This window comes from Asterias rubens, chromosome 10 (assembly GCF_902459465.1).
Source record: "Asterias rubens chromosome 10, eAstRub1.3, whole genome shotgun sequence".
NCBI classification, from domain to species: Eukaryota; Metazoa; Echinodermata; class Asteroidea; order Forcipulatida; family Asteriidae; genus Asterias; species Asterias rubens.
The window spans coordinates 943425-971409 of record NC_047071.1 but is presented as its reverse complement, the minus strand read 5'-3'; the positions used below and the strand labels follow the sequence as shown (position 1 = coordinate 971409).

General features: G+C 39.4%; 1 protein-coding gene across 1 annotated transcript; it reads left to right on the top strand.

Moving 5' to 3' along the window:
- Window positions 1-119: 119 nt before the first annotated feature.
- LOC117295522 (epithelial cell-transforming sequence 2 oncogene-like) lies at window positions 120-27723 on the top strand. Its single transcript, XM_033778216.1, has 22 exons — window positions 120-196; window positions 1842-2092; window positions 3626-3661; window positions 4880-5119; window positions 5880-6014; window positions 6812-6917; window positions 7572-7813; window positions 12427-12566; window positions 13293-13428; window positions 13953-14068; window positions 16153-16331; window positions 17195-17287; window positions 18562-18744; window positions 19738-19841; window positions 20377-20484; window positions 20794-20997; window positions 21623-21822; window positions 22791-22938; window positions 23614-23844; window positions 24768-24907; window positions 25585-25757; window positions 26243-27723. The coding sequence occupies exons 2-22, from the start codon at window positions 1859-1861 to the stop codon at window positions 26371-26373; spliced, it is 3279 nt and encodes a 1092-aa protein (XP_033634107.1). The 5' UTR covers window positions 120-196; window positions 1842-1858; the 3' UTR covers window positions 26374-27723.
- The last annotated feature ends 262 nt before the right edge of the window (window positions 27724-27985 follow it).

The following is a 27985-nucleotide window of genomic DNA, read 5'->3' as shown; positions in this document are numbered from 1 at the left end:
CGCAAGGTAAGTAGGAAATGAAATTATTGTTAAGAGGTCACCAATGTGTAGGTCAAATCTTGAAAATAATGCAACGATGGACTGTGTGTGATCGTTGCTTGCAACGGTTAACGGTTTGTGTTATTGTAATTATGGTGTGTTTTCAGACGGATCTCTCCTGATCTAGAGGAGACGGCTATCACTACATCAGTAGATGGTAAGTGACAAATCACACGTATGCTGATCATTTTGTGAATGCAAAATTGCAAGGCTCGAAATAGCCACTGGCACTGACTGCCCACCGGATCCCTGCCCACCCCCACTGGAACTGCACCGCTGGCACTGCTTGTGAAGTTGTGTGTTGTCAATGGTTGTGTCGTGTTAATAAATATAAAAATTTGATGGCTTTGAGGGGGATACAAGAATATATTGCACGAGCTATGACAATATTGCACGAGTCGAAGACGAGTGCAATAATTGTCATAGCGAGTGCAATATATTCTTGTATCCCCCTCAAAGCCATCCAATATTATTATATTATTATTTATATCATCAGGCTGATGAGGACTTGATCAAAGCACTACCTCCATCATGCAAAGCAACACTATTTTGGCTCACTTGACTCCAGATTTTCAAATTCAATGTTATTATGTTTTTTTCTGACACAACATCCAAGTTTCAAAACTCGTTGGAATTCGTTGGAAGATTTGTTTTCCGTCAGGTAAAATTAAAAGCTCCTTAGATAATGCACTGCTTGTTTTGCTTTCAGGAATCAAGGTATTTTTTGCATCTTTGTTCTTTAAGTTTAAAAGTTCTTCAAAATCCTCATCGGAAACAACAGTGAGCGCGCGCTCTTGACTATATGGGAACCAGCGAAACTTGTTAAAATGCCCGGATGGAGCAATATTGTACCATCCGGAAACTTTTACTGGCACATTATTGCTGTCATCCGGGTACTTTTTACGAAAGCATTCATTACGCTGATATATTTTTGTCTCTGGAAGCCTGATATAAATTAATGTTGTGTAAAGCATGTGTAGGCCTACCGCATGACCGTGTAACGTCACTGAACGTGTTCAATGCAGTCTTTATATTAGTGATATTATAATTGTGAGTGAGTGGACTGTGGATGGGTTGGATCATGGAGGTAGAAATGGATTAGTCTTCTTGTTCAACACTGTTTTGATACAATTAAATTAATCGGGCAAGAAACAAACACAACAGAATCATGAGAATAAAATAAGACTTACTTAAAACTGCCAGGCTCCACATCTTTTAAGTTTTATATAGAAAAAAACCCAAATGTTTTTACCGAAAAGTTACCGCTTCCAGCCTACACTACAATGCAGGCATGTAGTGTTCTTCTTCTAATGTTATCTTTCGTGGAAAAGCTCAAATACTAAGTAAAAGACATCCATGTATATTTGTACTTGTACGTAGAAGACATAATAGATTAAATGCTGTGCAGCAAGTAGCTCAGGCCTTCATACATGGAAAGTACCAATTACAAACAAAGGGATAGTCATGGAGAAGCTATACATTTCTACCTGGACATGTCAAGGGCACCAAGGCAATCAGGGGGCATGATGGAGGCAATCGCCTTCGTTGCCTAAGTATCAGACAGACCTGCCATCCTGCCACCACTATCACTTGTGTATTTTATCCCAAAAAGACGTATCTCTCTGAGTGAATAATATAGGGGGGCCTTCTATAACTAGTTTATTGCATAACATAACGAATGTAAAAGTGGTGGTAGGATACAAGATGTTTCCGTTAGGGTTAGGCCTATTGAACAAAAAGAGCTATACATATATATCACATATTTACTTGTAGGTTATAAGCCTTATTTTTCTTTTCGTCAGAGAGCAAGAGACGATAAATGGCAACAAATACTAAAGATTTCAGAAGCAATGGGGCCCCCAACAACCGGGCCAACATTGCGCCTCTTGCATCCCTTCGGGAGCCAGTGTACCCCACCATGCGGGCTGCCAAATCCGCCAAGAAAACTGCCATGGTCGTCCCATTGGCCAGCGAGGGGAACTTCCAGACACTGAAGATGAAAACCAACCAGAGTCAGTGGACACCGCTCTCAAATAAACCCTCCAATGAGCAGGTACAGCGTATGATCAATGTTGTACAATACATCTTCATAGAGAAGCTTTTTGTTAAGTTAATTTTTAACATGTAAAAACTTCCTACTCAATCCTTTTCTTCGCTAAGCAGTTACTTGTTACATGGCCTTATTTTGGATGCTTTATTTGAACTTTTAAAGTCAAAACTTATAGTGGAATGCTTTAAATACGAATAGTATCTACACCACTTGTTTGAAGGTAAGAAAATATCACAGGAATCATGTAGCTTGACCATAGCTTGACGAAGCTTTTGACCCTCTACAAACATCCACAAGATTTGTGCACCAACCACTCAATATGGTAAAGTGATAACAAAAAGGAATGTAGTTTGGAAAATATCTGTCTCAATAACAACAGGTACACTCCGGTCTCCTAACTTTCTCCTTTGTCCAACACAAATTATTTGTTTGACTTTTGAAAAGCCTGGTTCAAAACTGGGGCAAAACTTTCGCAGCGAAAGCGATGTGTGACGTGTGATGTATGAACCAGGCTTAAAATGTTACAATGCAAATTCTGTTGCTGCTATTTTATGTAGTTAAATACCATTTCCGAATTTCAACAATGTATACTACATTGTGTCAGTTTCTTTGTGCCAAATCTACTCATCAGTAAAGCAGGCCTGGTATGTCAATATGCAATGTTTTATTGGTTTGGTGCAGAATTAAGACAGTTATAACTCACTAGTAGTGGCGCTCTTTCGTTTAGTAACTAAATCAAAGGATTACCATTCCTGTCAAATGACCTCGCTAATGAGAAAACCCCCCTGCAGGCTTTACAGAGACAAAAGAGGCAACTTTAATGCTGATCATTGCCTTGATGCCCCTGTAACAGTCGTCAAAAGTGCCTATTCCCTCATAGATTGCCCTTTCTTATAGCAGAGGGGTACAGCAAGTAATATGAATGATTGCCTTTTGCCCTTTTGTATCAGGCTAATTAGACTGTAGTCAAAACTCTATTTTTATAAACCAAGCAGTTAAAACAAAACTAAGATTGGCAAGGTGCTGATTTTTCTGTTTTGTTGGGGCAATGGTAGGAAATGCAAAAAAGGAACAGATGCCTATACCGGCATGTTACACAAGCATTCAGACAGACCTGGGTCCAATTTCATGGAGCTGCTAAGTGCTAAGCACAAGAATTTGCTTAGCATGAAATGTTTGCCTTGATAAAAACAGGATTTCCCAACCAAATTTCTACGTGATTTACAACAGCTGAATACCAGTAACTAGGAAATGCAACAAAATGGAAATTTGGTTGGTAATCCTGTTTTTATCAAGGAAGAAACTTCATGCTAAGCAAATTTTCCTGCTTAGCAGCTCTATGAAATTGGGCCCTGATATAACACTCGACAAAATGACAAAACAAAACAAAAATTCAGAATTTGCCTGAAGGTTTTTGAGGCCAGAATAATTGCAGCTGATGTGACTGGGGAAATCTGATTTTCAAATTGCCCCCAAGAGGAAGTTATTATAACGCAGTATTGAGAGTAATGTTTCCACCTTGTTTTCCCTCAACAGATGTTTGTAGAAAGAAGAGAACTAATTGGCCATTGGGTAAGCTTTGTAAACTAACAAGCCGCAGCTTCTTTTAACACTAAGGGAATAAGGGTAGCGACGAGTTCTTACACGGCCGTTTAAAGCCGACAGGGTCGAATTGCCGAGTGATAAAGGCCGAGCCGAAGGCGAGGGCCTCAAGCACATGGCAACGACCCTGCAAGATTTTAAACGAACGTTTAAGAACGAGTCACTACTCTTTTATTCCCATTCATAAATGCCCTTTTGTTAAAAAACGTTAACAAAATACAACTACAGACACTTTGACAGTTGATATTTTTTTCAAAAACTTTGTGAAGAGTCTGTTGCGCGTAGTTTGTGTGTACGCGTGCGCGCCTCAGAAATAGATTACATGCGCACGCTTAGAAGTAGATTGCGCGCTGTTTCTAATAGCTATGAAATGCGCTCTCCGCCAATAGGAGTAGAGAAACTGTCTGGGGTATTTATGAATGCATATTGAATTCACTTTCTATCCAAATTAGCTATTAAACAAGAGAAATATCAAAGCATCCATCCTAACTAACTGCTTCAGAACTTAACTACATGTAGCATTAACAATGTTTTGGCTTAGTTTTGGGACACGTTGCCTAGGATCGGGCAAGTTGGTCTTTGAAAAGCCATTGAAATCATTTGTTATGAAATGCATTATGAGAAAGATGTTTTAAAAGTAGAATATATAATGATCCACAGAAATATGGCTTGAAAATTGCACTGTTTCCCTTTTTAGTCGCAAAGTAACACGGTCTGCCATTTTATGGAGTCAAATTTTTGGGCCGACTTGTTAGATCACAACGTAGAATGAAAACCGAGCAGTTTTGAGGCATACATGTATTTATCATACTATGTGTAACCATATGCATTTCATAACAAATGGTTTCAAACGCTTTTCAAACACCAACTCACCCGATCCAAGTCAACATGTCCCTTTAAAAAAGAGTTGTTTTAACACGTTCCAGTTGCAAGTTCACATAATTTGATCTACTTTTTAAACCAATATTTCTTGATAGAAAACAGTTGAATTAATAGTTCAAATCCTACTTTTAAATAAACATGTTTTTTTTAAAACAAGTTTAGTACCTAACGAACAGACAAATCATTTTTTGCAGACACAATTAATTGGGGTCATTTGACCACACCTCTGTTTGCATAACACCACCCAATTTAATCACATAATCTTTGTATATGAACATTCCAATTTTATCAACCTATGCAATGAAGTTTGACCTCTGGACTGATGCCCAGAGGAAGCGATTCCTCCAGTACATCCTTGTGCGTTGTCGGCGAGCGCAGCTACTCTACCTCTACAACTGGTTTGAAGGCCATGTTCCTGTGGAGCATCTGAACTTTGCGACGGTGCTGCCACGTTTCCTGTCTTTATACATCCTATCCTTCTTGGATCCTCGTAGCCTCAGCAAAGCTGCTATGGTCTGCTGGCATTGGAAGTTTCTGGCAGAGCAGGTTAGTGAGGTCAAAGATCAGATTCTGAGGTCAGAATATGAGGTCAGATTCTGAGGTCAGATTCAGGGGTCAGATTCTGAGGTCACATTCTGAGGTATGATTCAAGGTAAACTTATTCTTCTGGGCCAATGCCTTTTTTTCCCCTAAAATATTTCAAGAACTTTTCAGTAATGATTAAGTGGCAAGAAAAAACCTTTTGTAGTACAAGTTATCTCAATTTCGATCCCTGTGTCTTTTTTCAATGTTTGAAATCACTACGCAAGAAAATACTACAATAATTTATAAGATATTGACTTATTTGTTAGAAAGTGCAAGAGGTTTGCAATAAGTTTCTAATGGTTATTGTGCCCACTGAAATGAGCTAAGTTAGAACAACACAATCACACTCCAGTGATTGTGGGTTTTGAATGGCTCACATTTTGTGCATGATCACACTTAAACTATTATCTTTTCATAATCTCCCCAACTCTGGAGACATAATGGCCTCACCATACAGTTACAATCTGAGCTGAATTCTATGTTGGTATATGTTGGTGTCAAAAACAATTCTTTAAAAAACAGACAAAATACCACATATGTACAATATACACTGCTAACATTGCTTTTAACTTCCAAACTTTTAAAAAACAAACTGTTGCCCAATGCAATGAGCGCTACAAGTGATCATTCAAGAAGTGCTGCTGCTTGAGTGGCAATGGACCTGTCTTCTTTTTTAAAGATGTCATTTAGTTTGATAACTCTTTGTGTCTTCTATTTTCAGGACGTTTTGTGGATGCCAAAGTGTCTGAAGCTAGGCTGGTTCCTGCCGTACAAGCCAAAACATAATGAATATGGAGCTTGGAAGCATCATTACATTCACTGTCTCAGGACACTAGATGTTCAAGCTTCCAAAGATGTGAGTGTTATATAGGCCCATTTCTAAACTTTGGTTTTGGAGTCGGCTTGAATCAAATATACAATATACATATACCCAAAGCACTCACAATAGTCAAAACAAACAAAGCAAAATCCAGTCGTTTCGTCAACTGCCGTATTTGATGAATTGTGCACGCGTGGAGCTACCATTGGATGAGAGTGAGTGCAGCATGTACATGCGGGCACTTTACCATTGTTTTACATCGAAGATGCCAGTCAATGACGCGTATTGTAACCCATCTATGGAGCAAATGGTTCACTAAAACGCTTTCTACATTGGCTAAAAGCTGACAGGGCAAAAATAATAAAATATTGCATATCATTGACTGGGTGATTGTTACCTAAACTATTCGCAGACAGTCATAGTACTATTTATTTTTTATTTTTTTTTAATTTTTTTTAAATTCTTTTCCAGCGCCTTGAGGCGAATTTTTGCTGCTATTGTTTTTGCGCTTTATAAATTTCTCTTTATTATTATTTTTATTATTTATCTTTGAAACAGTGAGGGTTGGGGAGGGGCAAGGAGACACATGGTGCTGTTTATTGGGTCTTATGTGGCAATTGGGAGAGTGGTTAGGAGAGGGTGAAACCCAGCTCCTTTATCATGAGCATGCATCATGCATCCCCCAAAAAACTTTGTATACTGAGCAGGGTCAGTACAATTGCAATCTTCATGTTCGCTGTTTTTGTTTTGGGTTTTTGTCGTTATTATTTGTTGATGAATTGTGTATTTTGCATTTGCTGTTTTTCACCGCAAGTCTGTATGTTGTTTGTTAGTTTGGTTTGTACGGCCGAATGGGTGACGGCACTGGCTTAGATGATGCTGCAGCCAATAAGAAGAAGAAACAGAATCAGACTTCTGATGTGGTGATGTCGAGCAGTTGTGAGTTAACACCAACCATCCCTTCCTTTCTCATTCCCTTTAATACATTTTGATCCAGGGGAGTGTTTATTTTATGTGCCATCTTACATCATCTGCATTAAGTCTGGTTCATACATGCAAATTTTGACATGGCTTTTTTCGCAGTGAATGTTTGGCAGGAGTTGAGCACAGTTCAATTTTTTTTAATTATTACATTACATTACATGTAGGACTTGTCTTGGCAACTCTAGTCGGGGGCTATGACTATGTATAGTATGGCCTATCAGCACATACCATAAAACACTGAGCCCCCTCCTCCAGGAGGCTATAAAATCAGAGGGAAGTCTATTCCATGAATCACTATAAACATACTTTCTCTGCAATGTAACACAAAATGTATTATAAAGGGGGGTGCCAGGGAGACGCATATATGTAATGAGTTAATTTGTTACCCTGGTATTTGTAAGTCTGCTACCACCACCACTACTTGACATGAAAGTTAAGTTTTCACGCAGCTGAACAGACTGAACAGTGTGTCAAAGACAAGTACAATTTTTTCCAGTTTAGTTGTGTTGATATTATAAATTGACTGAAGAAATTGATGATAAATGAATCATCTTGACTGATAGGATTATCTTGCAGATCATTCATTCAATCTCTCTTCCCTCGTTACAGTGGACAGCAGACCGGTGTGGCTGGACCCTGACCACCACCCCCAGGACCTTGAGAGGGCCTACCAGGGTATGGTACATTCTGGCAACCCTAACCAGCCAGGTGTGCCACTGTCCACGCTGCAACATTCCAAGTCTGTTCCGTCATCACCACGCAAACACACAAGGTCGTGGACCGAACCAGCGAGGGCGTTTGAGTACGGTCTCGCATCCAAAGACAGAAAAGGACATCATAGAGCTCAAGGGGTCAGTATTTATTTCAGATGTATATTTTTAAAATAATTATTAAACATGTTGAAAGCAATAATAATAAATTATGAATGAACAGTTTCATAGCGTGTAGTGGCTGAGCGTAAAAGCATTACAATACAATACAATACAGTACAATACAATGGGCTTTTGTATAGCGCCATTTCATTTAGACCACAGCTGCTTGAACTCAAGTTTTGTATGGTTGATTCATCAGAGTGTGGGTTCGAATCCCGGTCTTGGCATTTTTCCAAGGAGTTAATCACTGTGTAGTGCACATTAATGCACTTGTTTGTTACACGCGCAACATATCTTTACATTTAAAAAGATTCGCAGTATGACAGACCTCAGGCAGAGACAGTAGCCGTAGACTGACGACTTTGGAAGGGCTCTATTGGAAGGGCACAGTTATTGCAATAGTACATTAGGCGATTTTTTTTAGAAAACGAGATTAAAAGTTAATTGCATGGATTGTTGACAGCAGTGTTTCAAAGTAGTACTGGTACATGTACATGTACATCCCTGCAGTGTGGTTGGCAAATAAAAGTTTGGAAATTGTTTGACCTTGAATGGTCATGTATAAACTTGAGGGTACATTTATTACATATACATGTACAATGTTGTTTTATTAGTGAAAAGGAACATGTGTGTGTACACATGATATATATGCTAAGTTTTGGCAACACCACATGATCACATGAACACTTGACCACCAGGGCCCAATTTCATAGAGCTGCTAAGCACACCAATTTGCTTAGCATGAAATTATTTTGTTGCTTAAATCAGGATTACCAACCAAATTTTCTTTTAATGCACATTGCTTGTGTCTGGTATCAGCTGTTGTTTGCAAGGAAATTTGGTTGGTAATCCTGTTTTTATCAAGGAAGATATTTCCTGCTTAGCAAATTTTTGTGCTTAGCAGCTCTATGAAATCGGGCCCTGATGATATGACCACCTGACCACCTGACCATTTAATAATGTTTTGCTGCTTCGACAGCAAGTAAGGCATGGTAGACAATGAATGCAGCTAAAAGTTTCACATGTGACTTTTATTGTATCTTTCTTTGAATTCTTTATAATTGTGCCTATAAATCAGCATTACGATGACAAAAAACAATAATTATGAATAATAAATATTCATAGCCCTCCCTTTGAAGTTTATACATCCCCAATTTGGCACTGCTTTAAAACTACATCAAACATTACATATTCAAGTATTCTTCAGGGAAAGTACTGAGTATACAGTGCTTACACACATCGGTGTATGGGTACAGGACTCGGGAAAGTACTGAGTATACAGTGCTAACACACATTGGTGTATGGGTACAGGACTCAGGAACGTACTGAGTATACAGTGCTAACACACATCAGTGTATGGGTACAGGACTAGGGAAAGTACTGAGTATACAGTGCTAACACACATCGGTGTATGGGTACAGGACTCGGGAAAGTACTGAGTATACAGTGCTAACACACATCAGTGTATGGGTACAGGACTAGGGAAAGTACTGAGTATACAGTGCTTACACACATCAGTGTATGGGTACAGGACTAGGGAAAGTACTGAGTATACAGTGCTAACACACATCGGTGTATGGGTACAGGACTAGGGAAAGTACTGAGTGTACAGTGCTAACACACATCGGTGTATGGGTACAGGACTAGGGAAAGTACTGAGTATACAGTGCTAACACACATCGGTGTATGGGTACAGGACTAGGGAAAGTACTGAGTATACAGTGCTAACACACATCGGTGTATGGGTACAGGACTAGGGAAAGTACTGAGTATACAGTGCTAACACACATCGGTGTATGGGTACAGGACTAGGGAAAGTACTGAGTATACAGTGCTAACACACATCGGTGTATGGGTACAGGACTAGGGAAAGTACTGAGTATACAGTGCTTACACACATCGGTGTATGGGTACAGGACTCAGGAAAGTACTGAGTATACAGTGCTTACACACATCGGTGTATGGGTACAGGACTAGGGAAAGTACTGAGTATACAGTGCTAACACACATCGGTGTATGGGTACAGGACTAGGGAAAGTACTGAGTATACAGTGCTAACACACATCGGTGTATGGGTACAGGACTCAGGAAAGTACTGAGTATTCAGTGCTAACACACATCGGTGTATGGGTACAGGACTAGGGAAAGTACTGAGTATACAGTGCTAACACACATTGGTGTATGGGTACAGGACTAGGGAAAGTACTGAGTATACAGTGCTAACACACATCGGTGTATGGGTACAGGACTAGGGAAAGTACTGAGTATTCAGTGCTAACACACATCGGTGTATGGGTACAGGACTCTGGAAAGTACTGAGTATACAGTGCTAACACACATTGGTGTATGGGTACAGGACTCGGGAAAGTACTGAGTATACAGTGCTAACACACATTGGTGTATGGGTACAGGACTAGGGAAAGTACTGAGTATACAGTGCTTACACACATCGGTGTATGGGTACAGGACTAGGGAAAGTACTGAGTATACAGTGCTAACACACATCGGTGTATGGGTACAGGACTAGGGAAAGTACTGAGTATACAGTGCTAACACACATCGGTGTATGGGTACAGGACTCAGGAAAGTACTGAGTATTCAGTGCTTACACACATCGGTGTATGGGTACAGGACTCAGGAAAGTACTGAGTATTCAGTGCTTACACACATCGGTGTATGGGTACAGGACTCAGGAAAGTACTGAGTATTCAGTGCTTACACACATCGGTGTATGGGTACAGGACTCAGGAAAGTACTGAGTATTCAGTGCTTACACACATCGGTGTATGGGTACAGGACTCAGGAAAGTACTGAGTATACAGTGCTAACACACATCGGTGTATGGGTACAGGACTAGGGAAAGTACTGAGTATACAGTGCTAATACACATCGGTGTATGGGTACAGGACTAGGGAAAGTACTGAGTATACAGTGCTAACACACATCGGTGTATGGGTACAGGACTAGGGAAAGTACTGAGTATACAGTGCTTACACACATCGGTGTATGGGTACAGGACTCGGGAAAGTACCGAGTATACAGTGCTAACACACATCAGTGTATGAGTAAAAACCAAAAAAACTAAATCAATATTCTTCAGCTTGTTTACAATAAATTCAAGTTGAAGGTGTTTTTTTGTTCTTCCTCTTTTTGTTTGTTTTGTTATTTGTGGCGGGTAGCATCTGCACTTATAAAAATGACGGCATGTTTCAGTCTTGTTTGAGTTCCGATCTCTATTATGGTTTATAGGCTAGTCTTTTTATGGCTGTAATGCGCAACCATTCGATGCTGTAATAAAACCATGCTATAAAAGTTCCCTATTAAGAGCAAAGCAACCAGCAGAATAATACAAAGTCAGTTTTTTTTCTTTCTGAATTCCAATCTTCTCTGAAGTGTTCCGACTGAAGGTAATATTATAACATTTTTTCTTGAAATCATCCATTCAAGTTCACTTTGAGGCATGCACATTTTTAAAGTCTTGTTTTCAATTAAACTTTATGAGGCTTTCATTTTAGCCGCGTACTTGTAGGTGCCTAGAGATTGCATCGGCTGCGAATTTCGAGTGCTGTGTGAGTGGATAGTTAAATTGAATAATTATCTTTTAAATTGCATTCTGCAAAAGGACATTTGCTTTCAGAGTAAATGAAAAATGAATGAATGTTTTTGGGAGCTAATTACGGCAACAAATAATAAAAGTAGAAGCTTCTAATTTAGCACTTATATTCGTCACTAAGTCGAGCTCAAGGCGCTTCAACATTCAGTGTTTTCCTGAATTTTTTTTTGTGGAGCTGCTTTTTTTTAAGTATATGTATGAGAGCTTTTCCTTCATAAAGCACAATATAATGAAAATTGATTATTGTTTTTACCCATACACCGATATGTGTTAGTACTGTATACTCGGTACTTTCCCGAGTCCTGTGAAAAAAAATCACAGGCATGTTACTCGGGTGGGATTCGAACCCATGACCTTTGCAATTCTAGAGCAGTGTCTTACCAACTTGACTACCGAGGTTACAAATTTAACATCTGTCACACGATATAATGGTTGGTTTAACAAGGTGCTGTGGTACAATGTATAAAGCCAATCAAAGCAGGATCACACGAGGCAAACCCCTTCTCTTTTTGATAAGTGCACTAGGTCCGTTTACATGCAACACACAACACACAGTACAGACGGCTTTACGTCTCATCCAAAGGATGCAACAATATTGGTAAAAGCGTCTTGCTTCAGGACACAATTGTCACGACTGGGACTCAAACCCACACTCTACTGAACAGAAACACAAGAGCTTGAGTCCGGTGCTCTTCTCTGCTTGGTCACGACATGCCACAATGATGTTTTTGAGTAGCAACTAGATACATTTTGTGCAGCATTTTACTGGGCTATAGATTGCACATGGCGTCATTGGATGCCATTGCTGATGAAATGTGCGCGCATAAAAGACTATGATTGGCAGGGAGTTGTGCTACACGCGTGCACTTTTCCATATTGCAGTCGGTGACGCTTTGTGCAATCCATCCACGCAACTCATCCACACAAGGGAATTCGTTCACTGACTTTTGCTAACCTGTTTGCATTTGCTTCGTCACAGATTGATGATGTTGAATTGTCAGGTGCTTCACTAGAAGCAGTCACTCTATCGGCCAGTATGGCAATGGAGATGGGCCAAACCGTTGGGGCTGCCCTACAACAAGCCATCAGACATGAAACTAAGAAACCGGTATCTCGCAGGTAAGGTTTGCTGCAGGTTACAAGCAATGCCCTCATCTGATAATAAATTGTAATAATATACTAGATATTAATTGTGAAAACAAACACAGCGGGTTTGTGGGTGGTGTTACAAAAAGATATTGACATTGTCTAAATCATATAAATTGTTTGGTACAAGTACATTACTCATCACGACACTAAAGCAGCGAGATTTACAATGCTTATGACAAAAGCTAATACAGTTTCTTAAAAACTAGACACGGTATGCTTGTGTAAACTGAGTCTTCAGTTCTGCTTTGAAAGTTTCCAGAGAGTGGGTTGATTCCAGAGAGTCGGTTGATTCCAGAGCAGAAACAATGTGTGAAAAGCCCTGCGGTCACAACAGCATAATGTCCTGTGCCCAATTTTATAAAGCCTGTAAGCACAAAATCTTGCTAAGCACAGACAGAATTGGTGCCAATAAATTTGAGTTCAACTGTGATGTGTGACCCTTGTTGCCATTTGAACAATTAATTTGAGATTTGACCACCAAACATGTGTATAGGAATAACAATACTGTATGTTGAGGCACAGGTATATTACAGTTCAAGACCTGCAGAGAAAGGTTAAAATCAAAAATACAAGTTGCATTGAAAAATAAATTACAAGGCTGCAATTTAAAAGTTTTCAATTTTGATTTTTTTTTTTTGATTTTCCGATGTTCCTTTGTTCAGCTTTCCAAAAACTTTAATTCCTTCCCAACCTCAGGAAAGACTTATCAGCAGGAGGTGATTACCCAGGAGGCATTGCATCAAATTCCCATCATGCACCTGATAAAACCCTCGTCAGGTCCACACAACGCCCTCGTCTGCTGGTCGTCTCATCGCAGATAACAGCAATGCAGGTCTGTATTTTATCCCCATCCAAGACAAAATGATGTAATGTTAGTGCTGTAAAACATTTGCACCAGTTGTGATTCAACATTCTCAACAGAATATGGGGTTGAACAAAGACAAATTTACTACCGTACTACCGTAACGTGCCAACGTTTTACAAACGGAGCAATCTAGCCCTAGATAGGTTGGCGATCTCCATAGTTTAACAATATCTTTGTACGGTAACTGCAGTTTAGCCAGGGATTACACCCAAATTAACGATACAACATGGGAAGCGGCAACGGGGGAATCACGTGGATCATCTTAAGGGAATGTAACTTTTAATTTCAGATAGCAAGGAACTGACTAGGTAAGTTTGATCGGATTTTGACATATTGCCTGACACGCAGTGCACTTTCACTCACCTACATGTATCCTGTCCACCAAACTGTACTAAAAAAGAATTGACTCTCAAAATAGACACTAATGGTAACAGTAAATTCTTAATTGAAGAAACATTTTACACGTAGGCTTTATTCGTTTTATCTTGCAGCTTGTCTCATCGGCAATCAAGCCAGATGTCCTGGTTGTTGCCTATGAGTACATCGGAACGACTCTAGAGTCTCTCCTGTACAGGATAGAAGAAACTCTAGCTGGATCCTCTGCAAGGTATATACTTAAGATTCAGGCATATGATAGCACCTCTGCTTTATTGATGAACAGGTTTCAAATGGATTACAATCTGCTGCCTTTCTAGAAGCACTGCTGCCAAACTATGCAAGCAGATTCAAACCCCCATCCACACCGACATGACAAACACATTTTGTATTAGAGAAATACTAAAGCCTACATGTTCGGACCAGTGTTAACAAACTTTACTACGCCTCCAAACTGTCCAAGATCCTATAGCACCTGGTTTTGCTTGGCCATAAAAGTTTGATGGATTCGCAATACACACACAGCCCACACTTATGACAAACAACAAACCTAAAGCATCTGCCAGAGGTCTTTATGTACCATTATTTATGCCGAGTATACTGATGGACAAAGTTTATTAACTAGGATCAAGAGGAAATGGTTTGAGGGATGTAGATGATATTTGTTGACAAAGTGTCGTTTCTCTCTATATCGAGGGTTTGTTGACTCGCTCACCAAGATTTAAAACCATTTTGTATTTTTCTCTGGCAAAAGTCAGCCCCAGAGAAGATGTTCCCCTTAATGTAAGAGCTAACAGTGATGATCAACCCAAAAATGTATTGCCTTAAACTGACACAAATAAGCTATGCCCATACCCCTTAAACACCCACCCAGAAATAAACTCTATCCCATGTCCGCCTGCGCCAGCCACCTCACTAAGATTTCATCAGGTTTTATATTCTTCATGCCCTTATCCAAGAACTAACAGCTTGTAGGTGCTATGTGATGATCAACCCAATACGATCATGCCCAAAATGTACTGCCTTAAAACTGCGCAGAAAAAAAAGCTATACCCATCAATATACCCTTAAAACACCAACCCAGAAATACCCTCTATCCCATGTCCACCCACACCAGCCACCTGTCCAAGATAGTTAATTGGCCAGTAATCCACCCCGCAGTCTCCCTAGGACAAACACTGCTCAAGCATCGTTTGATATCTTGCCACATTGAAACCATAATCACTGCGTCTCCTCATCCCAGTGAAGACAAAACCAAGTATTAAGAGTTTCACCCCGAAGCTTTGAAATTCAATGTCGGACAGGGGGATGAATTACACTCGTCATACACCTACTGTCAGCTTATTTTTGCATGGCTACTGAAACGTCATCATTTTCAGAAGTGAAGAATGAGTTTCGTCTCGTAATACTAGGAGTTTTCAGGTAGTTAGTTTGGACTTGAGGATATTTTCTAAATTTTGTTTAAGAAGTTGTAGTTTAAGACCCTGGGGGAGTGATTGGGACAGCTTCTTATACAGTGCAAACTGCTCATTTCTTGACAGTGTCTAACACTAAGGCTGTGTGAGTTAAGAAGAGACTGATGAGGGGTTAAATGGAAATCACAAGATTGAGGAGAGGTTTGTCAAACCTTGAATCAATGGGGTTACAGTTGGAAAGTAAAGTGATGACACTTGTGTTTAAACAAATTGTACTTTTACTGAATTTGTAGTGAGGTTAATTGAAATTAATAGTCCAAAGTGCACTGCTTTCCTTTATGGCCATGAAATGAATGTTTAAGAAAAAAAGTCAAACAGAATTTAAGTAAACATAAAGTAAGGAGTAAATATAAGTACATGTATGTCACCATGAGCAAATATCCCCCCCCCCCATTGACAAAAACAAAACAAGAGAAACAAAACCCAAATATAAAAACCACTTAACCAAACACTGCTCAAAACGCACTTGTGACAAGGGGCTGCTTGCAAAGATTGATCTTTACTGCAAATCAATCGTAGCTGCCAAGTAAAGTGTGTTGTCACAATTCAAATTTGTGAAATCAGCCCCAGGGTGTAGGACCTAAGAAATCAATCGCAAAACCTGTAAATTTATAATAATAATTATAAAGACATTTGTAAAGCGCCTATCATAAAAAGAGGGCCTATTGCATAAAGAGAATAATGAAATATAAATTGAGTGAAAGATGAAATTAAACATAAGCAGATTACAAATAAGCAGCTTCAAACAAATGAGACATTGTAGAGAACTAGCCTGGTAAATATGCACAGGAATACTATTTTTGACGGAAATACTCCATTTTGTCCGAATCGCATATACCAGGAGCATTGGCATAATGGTGGAGGGATCTGATGAAATCCAACTAGTGGGTTCCATGGCAACCAGCACTACGTCACTGGAGAAACCAGAGCTCAAACATTTTTGGGAGAAGTTGTGCGGAAACATCTTACCGGGAGCAGAGGGTGGCCACCTCGACCTTTTTGTACCCTTAGCCGCTTCTGGTAAGTCAGTGACTATAGATCGTTGACTCAGGATTAAAAAGGCTGTTATAAAGTGTAGTCTGTATGGGGTTCATAAAACTGTATGAGTTTCATAAAACTGCTTTAATTTGTATATTTTGGAGATTCTGGTAAATGGAGGTATTGATCAAGAGTGGGCTCCAAAGTAGTTGGCAAAATAAACATTCAGTTTCTAAGAAAAACATTTACTTGTGGATTTTGATAAATTTCTTCAAACTTATACACATTTTTCACTAAAAACCTGATTGATTATTGCAATATGAAATTGCAATCAACGACCATAGAATTGAACCGACTAGATGCGATTTATCACTGGAAAATATTTAAGACTGGCGATCAGCCACATTACCCAAAAGTGAAGCTTTTAACCTTTCATCATGATCAGATAAGGGCCCCCAACAAATTTAACAGATTTCAGTCATCAAGTCATTTTACACATACTTTGCAATACTATTTCTGTGCAAACTGTTTACAAGTACCAGTACTACACAGTTAACCGTTGTGTATTAAGCACTGTATTGCTCCTGAGTTCTGTGTAAAAAAAAACACAGTTGGGATTTAAACCCATGACCTACATGTATGAGTTGCTAGATCTAACCACTAGACCACCAAGCTAGCCCGATGGCTAGAGGTACATGTAGTTTGAATCCTATACACTGTACGTCAGCAGTTGTTTCATTATAATGAACAAAATGTTGCACGCTGAGCACTTGCATATGATTTACATGTATGTACATGTATGTAACGTTAAATACCAACAATTACATGTATGTATCTGTAATTCACTGTTTGATTTTTGTTTTTTGAGCACAAAGTATTTAAAGATAATCATACATTTTCCTCAGATGCGGGATGTGATCTTCTACAACAGATGAGCAATCTGACTGGTGTTGTTATTACGTCACCATCTACATTATCCGACTCCAAATACGGTTATAGTAAGTACCATTCTACATGTACTAGTTACAGTGCGTATCCCAATGTTTGCCCCACTCTGTTTAAAACACAAGTTTGGAACCTCAAAGCATCGCGACCTTGATACCTTTCTTTTAAAATAATTAACCTGGTCTGCAACAATGTAGGTCAATTAATAAATCACACTCCGCTGTAGATAACATATTTCTGTATACCTATAAGCACAACCCTACATTGCACGTCTAACAAATTGGCTACTACAAATTGTTAAGTTTGTATACAAACTTTTCAGTAGAAAATATAAAACAGACATAAATTTGGTTTGGTTTTTGTTAACATGAGACACAATGACTTACTTGTTTAATATTTCTCCATGAGCCACAGTGTTGATAAGACTTGTGCATTCTTCTTGATAACCCTGCCACAGCACGCAGTAGACTGCCAGCACATGCATGAAATGGTTGCTTGAAGTCCCATATGTACATGGGTCAAACAAAGGGATTGCTTGAACAATGTAACTGCTAAACTGGACTGTTGAACATTCTGCCTAGGGGTATGTGTTGGATGTTTGGAGGGACAGTAAGGGTGTGATCATAGAGTAAGGACAGTGATGGGCTGGTCAGGCAACTTGTATGTGATGGGTGGGTGTGGCAACTAGAATGTGATGGGTGGCAACTTGTATGTGGTGTGTGGGTGTGGCAACTTGGATGTGATGGGTGGGTGTGGCAACTAGAATGTGATGGGTGGGTGTGGCAACTTGGATGTGATGGGTGGGTGTGGCAACTTGTATGTGATGGGTGGGTGTGGCAACTTGGATGTGATGGATGGTTGGGGCAACTTTGATAATAAATAATAATAATAAAGACCTGTAATGTGCACACCCCTGCTGGGTGCTCAAGGCGCAGTGATGGATGGGTGTGGCAACTTGGATGTGATGGATGGGTGTGGCAACTTGGATGTGATGGGTGGGTGTGGCAACTTGAACTCAATGGGTGGGTGTGGAAACTTGTATGTGATGGGTGGGTTATTGCAACTTGGATTTGATGGGTGAGTGGCAACTTGATGCGGTGGGTGGGTATGGCAACTTGGATGTGCTGTGGTGGGTGGGACAACTGTTATATTGTAGCTTTCGCGGGGAAGAGGTAGTAGTTAACCAAATAAAAAATAAGTTACTAGTTCAGGGCCTACCCGCCTCATTTTTGTAACTTCTAAATATATTTGAAATTACTTTAATTTGTCTTGTAAATTACTAACAAAATGCCAAATGATCAATCTAAGACTGCTTTTACTTTCACAGTCCTGGGTGAATGGCACAACTGGGGTAAGTCAACCAGCCCAGCATCATTGTATTTAGAATATGATAAGCTAAAGGGTTGGCTCGCATCTTCAGATAGGGTCATCGAGGCGGCCACCTCCTGCCAGAAGGTTCTAAGAAGCTACTTGAAAGACTCCAAAGAGGACCTGGTTGCTAAATTGACTGGTAAGGGGATACAACAGGTTCGAGAGGCAGAAAATAAGATCAATCTTTAACTTACTTTTCTGAAGGGAAGGGCTCAAAATAAATGCTAGGCCACAAACCCGAGGCCATTAATTCAGTGCTGGGCCAGAAATAGGCTTTTGTGAAATCTTGGTTTCAGACAGGCAAACTTAACATAACATTTACATTGGTTCGGCTCATAACAAGATCGACGTCTGAAAACCAGGTACCCCAGAGTCGTTTTCGAACAGTGCGACTTCTAGCGTGCCACTCGCTCCCAACTGTTTCAGAGGTCAAACTGTTCATGTACAAGTACTTAATTCAGGATTTGGTTTTGTGCAACTGGAACGCCTGTTTGAAATAGTTCTAACTGTTTCACTTAATTCAGGATTTGGTTTTGTGCAACTGGAACGCCTGTTTGAAATAGTTCTAACTGTTTCACTTAATTCAGGATTTGGTTTTGTGCAACTGGAACGCCTGTCTGAAATAGTTCTAACTGTTTCACTTAATTCAGGATTTGGTTTTGTGCAACTGGAACGCCTGTCTGAAATAGTTCTAACTGTTTCACTTAATTCAGGATTTGGTTTTGTGCAACTGGAACGCCTGTTTGAAATAGTTCTAACTGTTTCACTTAATTCAGGATTTGGTTTTGTGCAACTGGAACGCCTGTTTGAAATAGTTCTAACTGTTTCACTATTTTTCCCTAAAACTTGTCTGTTCTATTACAGTGTGTAGTTGAATGTAAACTGAGTTTTGATTTGCAATTAGGTCATTTGACCCACCCACAAAAACATTGATTATTGTTATGAATGTCCCCTAAAACCTTGTTTTACACATTGATTGGTAGTGTATAAGAAGGTTTGAATATTTAAAAGAATACCTGTTGTACTAGAGAGAAAATCCAGGTACATTGTAATTTGTAGATGTGCTATTTGTGGTGTTTTGTACCTAGAAAGGATATTAACGTTATTTAATAGTCTGTGTTCTTCATTGCAGGTGATATTGTATTTAAGAGTCTTGGTATTCAGGACACCAGACTTCATCAGATAGCTCCGTCATTGGTCGAAGCCCTCTCTGCATTAACATCGCAGTCAATGGAGGTAAACACTTGATAATATTAATGCTAATTATAAATGCATTGAACAATTCAAAACAACAAGTCTGTGAGTCATAGAATTTAAACTAATTCTCCAGTTCACACAAAGTTCTACGGTCAAGGTTCCTTCAAATATGCTTTACCTAGACTCTCTTCCCAACAATCTCAAAGACTGTTCCACGCTAGAACAAAACCCATTGTTTTAATCACAGAAGCGCTTATACACTTTATTTTGTAATATGCGCTATAAGAACTGCTTATTATCATTATTATTATTACTGTGAAAGCTCAATCATGTCAACAGTAAGACATCAGGGCCCAATTTCATGGCTCTGCTGACCGGCGAATTCTGTACTTATGACATTCTTCACTTACAGTGCAAGCACTAAATTTCTGTGAAAGCTGTGATTAAAGCCTACCTAGTAATGTAGACAACGATTGCACCCAGAAGAAATGTCCTGCCATCTTGTGGAATTTAATAACTTTTTACTGAAATTGGCCAAGAGAATGTTTGACTACAATGTTTATGTTTGATGCAGGTAAATTCCTTGGCTTTTGTTGGCAACCAACTCCTACAAGCCAGTGGTCAAAGTGTCTCCCAGACTCGTCTTAATAAGACACAAGCAACAAAAATGAGTCCAGCTAAGGTATCTTTTAACATTGAATTCACTTTTTTACTGATTATCTGTCATTGATTTCTTATAATGTCTTTAAGAAGTAGAATGAGGCCCCATGTCCACAGTGGGTAACACTGGTGCCTTGTTGTGTGGGTGTGTTAACCATAGCATCGTTCTCCGCAATATTTTAAGAGTAGAGTTGTGCATATTCAGTTATTTTCCTAAACGGTTTTATAATGGAACCTGTAACTTCTGTTTGACTGTTTCTACTGATTCCAATCAGAACCATGAGTCCATCTGTAAATGTTTGCCCACAGTTTGAATTGTTTTTTGTTTCAGCAACGACTGAAAAGGATGTCCAGTTTAAACAGCGACATCAATAGTGAAATCTCTGAAGAAATAGAAGAGGAGATCACAGACTTTGACAGCGAGGTTGAAAATATCAACCGCAATGCTCTCTACTCATCCATCTCGGAGCTCAGACCAGCTGAGGTACCAGTTACAATGGGTACCAGGCAACTATCAACATTCAAAGTGACGCAGGTAAAACAGATTTGGGATTTACAGTTTTGGTTTCACTCAGCAAAGGGGATTGGTGGACAAATGTGGAAGTCCAACTAAAGAGTATAAATCTATATTCATCATGACCAGATTGGACTCCCTGGTTCCCATAACTGCTTCAGAAGTTAGGAGCTTAAACTTATTAAATAATACTATTTAAAAATCATTGTTGTTAAGTGCATTCTGTCCATCATGTCCATGACAAGACCCTTAACTTACTTAACAACCTAATGAACAAGAGCTTTACATTTACCAAACATTGCATGACAAACTTTCACTAAATAGTGTGAACCAAGAATTGGTAGGAGAAATATTTGAAAATCACATTTGAACCAGATGGGTTTTAAGTGAACTCTTCAATAGATCTTCTAGTGAGTATGCATTTTTAACAGTTGGGAGCTGGTTCCTGAGTTTCAAAACTATATATGAAAGCGGCCAACTGAGCAATAGTTGTTTGCTAATTACTCAATTCTGATCACTTTCGGAATCGTAAACTCAAGAAAATGTCCTGTTAAAAACTGCGGAGTTCTCTTAGACCCAACAGGGTCGAAACGAAAATTATTTTCCGGCATCTTTTTATTTTTGGCGTACTTTCCTCTCTATTCAGTTACCAACTGGTGACAGCAGGCAAAACACAGCTTTTCAGATTCTGTCGTCAGAGTTCTCTTACATGCAGAATCTGATGATTATAGAGGACGTCTATCGCAAACCACTACTAGCAGCTCTCAAGTCAAACAAGGCAATAATCAGCCAGGCTAATGTACACATGATCTTCACAGACGTCAACATCATTCTAGCAATTACACGGTGAGTATAAGTTACCAGGGCGTCCAGGGTTTAAGTCCCCCTCACTAACAATTGTGACACTTGTGTCTTTAAGCAAGACACATAACCATTGCTTCGTCCTTCGGATGGGACGTAAAGCCGTTGGTCCCATGTGTTGTGTAATGCATGTAAAAGAACCCAGTGCACTTATCGAAAAGAGAAGGGGTTTGCCCCGGTGTTCCTAGCTGTGGCTGCTGTATGCGCCGTAGCACCTTGTAAACCCTTATAGGTGCTACATAAATGGGTCTGAGAATTCATCTCTGCAACAACCTATCTTTCTGAAAGTTTGTATATACTCAGTGCCTTGTATGGTGTACCTTGCTTGGTAGATACGTGCGCTATTATAAGACTTTAATAATAAAGTGATAAACTTTGATATTATTATTTATTATAATAATTGTATCTTCTTCGACTGCAAAAACTGATGACCAGTGTACTGTCGCCAGGCAAGTGGTTTACATAAAACCATGGAAGTAATCAGTAGGTCGATGCACTAATTCACATGGTATAAAGATAGTCATGGTGGAAAACTTGCCTTCAAATATTATTGCTTGAAAAATTAGCTAAAATAAACATTAATTTGTTTTAAAGTCAGAACCCCATAATTTAAAATAGTGAAAAGTAAGAAAGTGTGCGACTATTCATTTGTGACTCCAAAGACTGATCAAGCATACATTTTCCCAGGTGTGTTGTTTCATATATCAGTGTATAAGTTGGTCACAGAAAGTGTTGATACCGGACTCAATTACTGAATTCTCAGCTTACGATCACCATTCTTCACTTACTTTGCAAGCGCTGAAGTTTTGCAATAGCTGTATAAGCAAAACATGCCCAGAAACAAAGAGTATGCATCTACACAACGCATGTTCACAAGCCCCACTCTTTGAACAATTTCCCAATGTTCTTTGTTTGCTTTAATGGTTTTTATTTTATTTTGTTGTTTCACACAGTGAGATCACAGAGGACCTGAGTGATCGCTTAGAGCAATGGGGTCCAGAACAATGCATCGGTGATTGCTTCATTAAGTTCCAAGCCAAACTCAAGGCATACACCAACTTCCATAAGAACTACCAGATTGTACTTGCTACCATAGATAAGGTATTGGGTAGTGTTACAAGTGGGGACTTCAAGTGACATTTTGCCAATTTTTATATTTTTTCTCTGGTGGGAAAATTCTTTTTTTTATTCACAGTGTTGATTAGAAGCAAAGCAAAAACAAACCAAAATGAACACAGGTTATGCAAATTCACTCTTTCTGATTTCAATGTTGGCCATAATGATAATAATACCAGGGTTCTCCTTACTAGCACTTGGAGCCGATACGCAATCATTACATGCGAATTAGGGCAGATACACAAACATACACATTTGTTGGGGGGGGGGGGGGGGACTTGAGGCAAAACTCACCCAAAAATCATCAAGATGGCATCATTCAGAATAACACAAATTTCACAGAAGGGCCTTTAAGTCGGCCTGCTCAGGCAAAACATCAACAATTTTGGTTAAGAATGCCCCTCCGAAGGAGAACCCTGAATACAGTTCTCGTTTAGCGCATAAATGTTCATGTATTAATAAGTTTCTACATGTATGTGCTTTTGGAGGTGCACTGGTGAGACTTTAAATGTTTCCAAGAGAAATACCCTGAAAGTTGTCTAAAATTTCAAGCACAAAAATGAGTTACAAAAAATTACAAACAATGCTCACACCTATACACTTGATTGCAAAGTGAAAAGTTGTGACATCCTAGGTTTCCATTTTTTTTCAAACTTCCAGTGTCGTCAGCAGTACCCAGCGTTCCGTGCCTTCCTCAAACACAACAACATATCCCCAGAGTCTAACATGATGTCCTTGTCGGAGCTGTTCCTACTCCCAGCTAGGCGTATCGGGCTGTACATCCAGATGCTACTCGCCCAGCAAGGCGTAACGCCCGATGAGCACCCAGACAACCAGGATCTAGGGGTGGCTATTGGGATGTTTAGGCAACTTCAGACTTTTGTCGAAGAGGTAAGAACCCGATTGCTTTGTGTAGTATAATTTATTTCTAGTAATAAAACCAAGGGATCATCAAAGGTTTATACCTGGCAGATTGCCCTTTGTTTACACCTGCCCTGTATTGAATTTTGTTTGTTTGTGTGCAAAAAGTTATTGTTCTGCATAAATTTGGTTATTATAGTGACACCAAAGGTCATATAAATCTTGCCTGGCTCGTGATGAGGCTTCTAATCCAAACTATGCTAAACTGGATGAGTGTGGCCACTGCTGGGCAAAACTTCATGAAGATGATGCAGGGTATACTGTTACAAACATCGGCTCTTTTCACAGCCAACACTCCCGCAAAAGAGATTAACACGTTTGCTATTTATTTATAATTACTCCCTAAAAACTTCATGTTTTGGTTTCACCTTGAGGGCACAGTGAAGATACATGTCGGGTACATGTAGGTCCAAAGAAACCTGAGTAGAGGAGCTGATGAAGAAATGTTTAGTGTAAAGTTTGAGATATAATAGAGAAGCCAGACCTGAAATGTAGGAAATCCACATGATCATATAGGGACTAAAAATCAAGATTGGATTTCAAGCGGGGTCCACCATGTTGTGCCCATCAAACCCATCTGATACACAGATGGTCAATAAAGAATTGACAATAGATCAAAACACAGTCTTAGAAGCACCAACAGATGAAAGTTTTGTCCATCTGTAGAACTTTGTAAAGTTATACAAATTCTAACATACCCAGTGTTACTCATCAACCTTTTTCCTGCATACTGCTTCACTTTACTTTTTATAACCTGTCCCAATTCAAATGGCCTATTTTGACTGCCTTGTGATTGGTAACCTCCGATTTAAAACAACATATTTGGCAAATGATGAAGGATACATACAGAGCATCAGCGCTAACATGGACATAGTTTCCCTCTTGGTTTTCAGTGTAATGAGAGAGCAGAGAGAGAGAGGCAGATGCTAGATTTACAGCGACGCATCAAAAAATGTCCAACACTTCTTGAGTCCAATCGCTTCCTCATCAAGGAACAAGTTGTTGCTAACATGGAGCAGGCAGAGAAAAGCGGGTAAGCTTTGTTCATTCTTACTCAGAGTGGGATTCTCAAAAATATTTTAGAAGCAGAGTGATTAAGAGCAACATACTCAAGCTCTGTGCAGAGTGTGGGTTCAAGTCCTGGTCATGGCACTTGTGTCCTTTGAGAGAAAGTTCAAATCAATTCAAATACACATTTATTTCCATACTTCCTTGACAAATATCAACAATTACATGTATAATACAGATTGGACAAATGTGGACCTGTTTCGCTTATGATTTGTTCAAAATTACTCATCTCAGTATGAACATCTATTGATTTGTACTTTGGATGGGACACTAAGTTGTTTGTGCTGTGTACTAGGATTAGTAGTGCACGTAAAGAACCCAGGGATCAATTTCACAAACTCTTCCTAACTTAGGATCGATCCTAGGGTTCAAGATGAGTCCCAGCCTTAAGACTATCCTAAGTAAGACCTGTCCTAGGATTGATTTCACAAAACCCATCTTAAGCAGGATGAGTCGCAAGTGATATAATGGACCAGTAATATGCAGATGTGGAAAGCTTACGTGACTGCATGTGTATCCAATGAAATGTTTGGGCCTGTAAGACCAGTGCCTGTCTTTGCGGATAAAGACAGGGCTAGGGGACAAGTCTAATCCCTACTCTGCATTCAACCTAATTTCATTCTTTATACTTTCTCATTTCAGGTTGTATGAACATACTCAAGATCTTGGCCTATTCCTATTCAACGATGCATTAATGGTGACCATACAAACTATCAAGACGATGCCATACACAAGACAGACCGAGACCCTGTATCACTTCCACTCCTCCGTTGGCCTACCCAAACTGGAAATCCAGGAATTACCCGACTCCAAATGTAAGTTTAGTACCTAGACGAGTAGATTAGTACCTAGAAAAAAATATTGGGCTAGACTGTTTGCCAAAATTGTTCACTTCAGGAAAATCCTCATAAGCATATTTCAAAGGTTATTAGCAAGGAATATTTGCTTGTGTGCGATCATTCTTTCTGATACTAAGCATTCTTTGCTAACACAGCTAGCGCATAAATTTGGTGGAGAATGATGGCTGGCGGTAAGCGCATGGTGAGCAGAACCATGAAATTGTGCAGAGGTACATGTAGATACTCTGTCCATTATTGCTCGAGTCAATTAATAAGAATAAATAATAAAAACTGGTTCTTATATAGCGCACTTGTCCTAGTATACTTTCATACGGCATACTTTTGGAAAGCATGAAACTTGAAGCTACAATGTACTTAAATTAGCACAAAGGGGTTAATCCAACACACTAATACTGTCCCTAATAAAATAATATTTGTCCTTTCGGTTTGTTATGTTACAGATATGAAGCATGCATTCATCCTACAGACTCCTAAACGTCGCTGGGTTTGTGCAACAGATGATGAGAGCGATAAGATAGCCATTATGTCAGCTATAGAAACAGCTATACAGGCCTCGCTTGATGAAACATAGAAATGTAAGCCAACATGAAAGACTTTCTTGATAAAGCAATTATTACACTGGCCAAGAAGCCAGCCAAACAGGCCATGGAGACTGCCAAAATGGCCTCACTGGATCAAACAAAGTGATGTAATAGCCATACAGCAGCAATCCAACCATGCAGGCTTTACTGACCAAGGTTTCTACCAGTACATGTACACCATACTGGCCTCAAACAAAGCAATGTAAGCCATAGAGCCAACCCAACTACGCTGGCCTTTAAGCAGAAATTGGCCTCTTTGAGGTACATGTACGTACATGTACCAGACATTGTTGAGCGAAACCACCAGTTATCAAGCAGGATTGAATTGATTTCAAACTTGTACAAAATACAACGCTCACACCAAAATATTACAAACATGTACTTTATGCTACAAGGTTTTAAAAACACAAATGCTGCAAAAGTGGATTTAAAAAGACTCATCGAAATAATGAACTTTGTATGATGCTGTTGAGATAGGGCACAAGCTTGTTTTCCCTTTTTTTCCACCAATGACATCACCAATGCACCATTCAAGTTTAGCTTCCTACATGAGCTTCATAGGGATTATTTTACTCTAGACTCAAGAGACAACTTTTACATCCAGAAGTGGACTTTGCTGAGTACCAGCGTAGATGTAGATGTAGATGACAAAAGATAGATCAGCTTGCCGAAATCAGTGTGCTATAATGGTTGCCAGTGTTGCATAGAATCTGCTATAATGGTTGCCAGTGTTGCATGGAATCTGATTTTCACAAAAAATCTGTTTTGCGTGCCGATCGTGCACATTGGGGCGCGCATATGAGGGTGCAAACATATCAGAACTCCTCCCCTAGTTTGGGAGCGGTTTGAAAAGCTTTTTACACAGATACACATGTACTTTAAATTAATAATATCGAGGCTACTAACATGTTTAATCTAATCGATTGCAAAGCAATAATTTTGTGACTTTTTTTAGAGTATTTTTCTACGAGAGTATTTTGCACAGAACGATTTTGTATGACGACTTTTATTTTTTGCACTTAGTGTGGTTTCAATGTTACTCTGAGAACACATACTTTTCTATGGTAGTACTTTTGCAAACTAATTTTCTACTTGAACTTGTGAAAAATTTGGCGAACAGAGGTTCATGGAAAAAGTTTCACACAAATGTAGCAGAGGTTAATAATAATAATAACAGTCGGTATTTATATAGCGCTTTATAAACCCGAAGGGGGACTCAAAGTGCTTAAACATACAGTATTTTATGCAAGGTATGGGACTAAGTTGGAATTATGAGATCTACTCCTTTTTCATAGCACCATGTAATGGATTACAAGGTGCTGTGACGCAATATGCTGCAAATCCAGCCAGGAACTACGGGGCGAACCCCTTCTCCTTTCGACAAGTGCACTGGGTTATTTTACATGTACGTGCGTTACACAACACACAGGACCAGCGGCTTTACGTTCCATTTGATTCTTCGAAAGACAAAGCAATGGTTAAGTGTCTTGCTTAAGGACACAAGTGTCATGACTGGGACTCGAACCCACACTCTGCTGATCAGAAACACCAGAGTTTGAATTTGGTGCTCTTAACCGCTCAGCCACGACACTTCCGCGATCA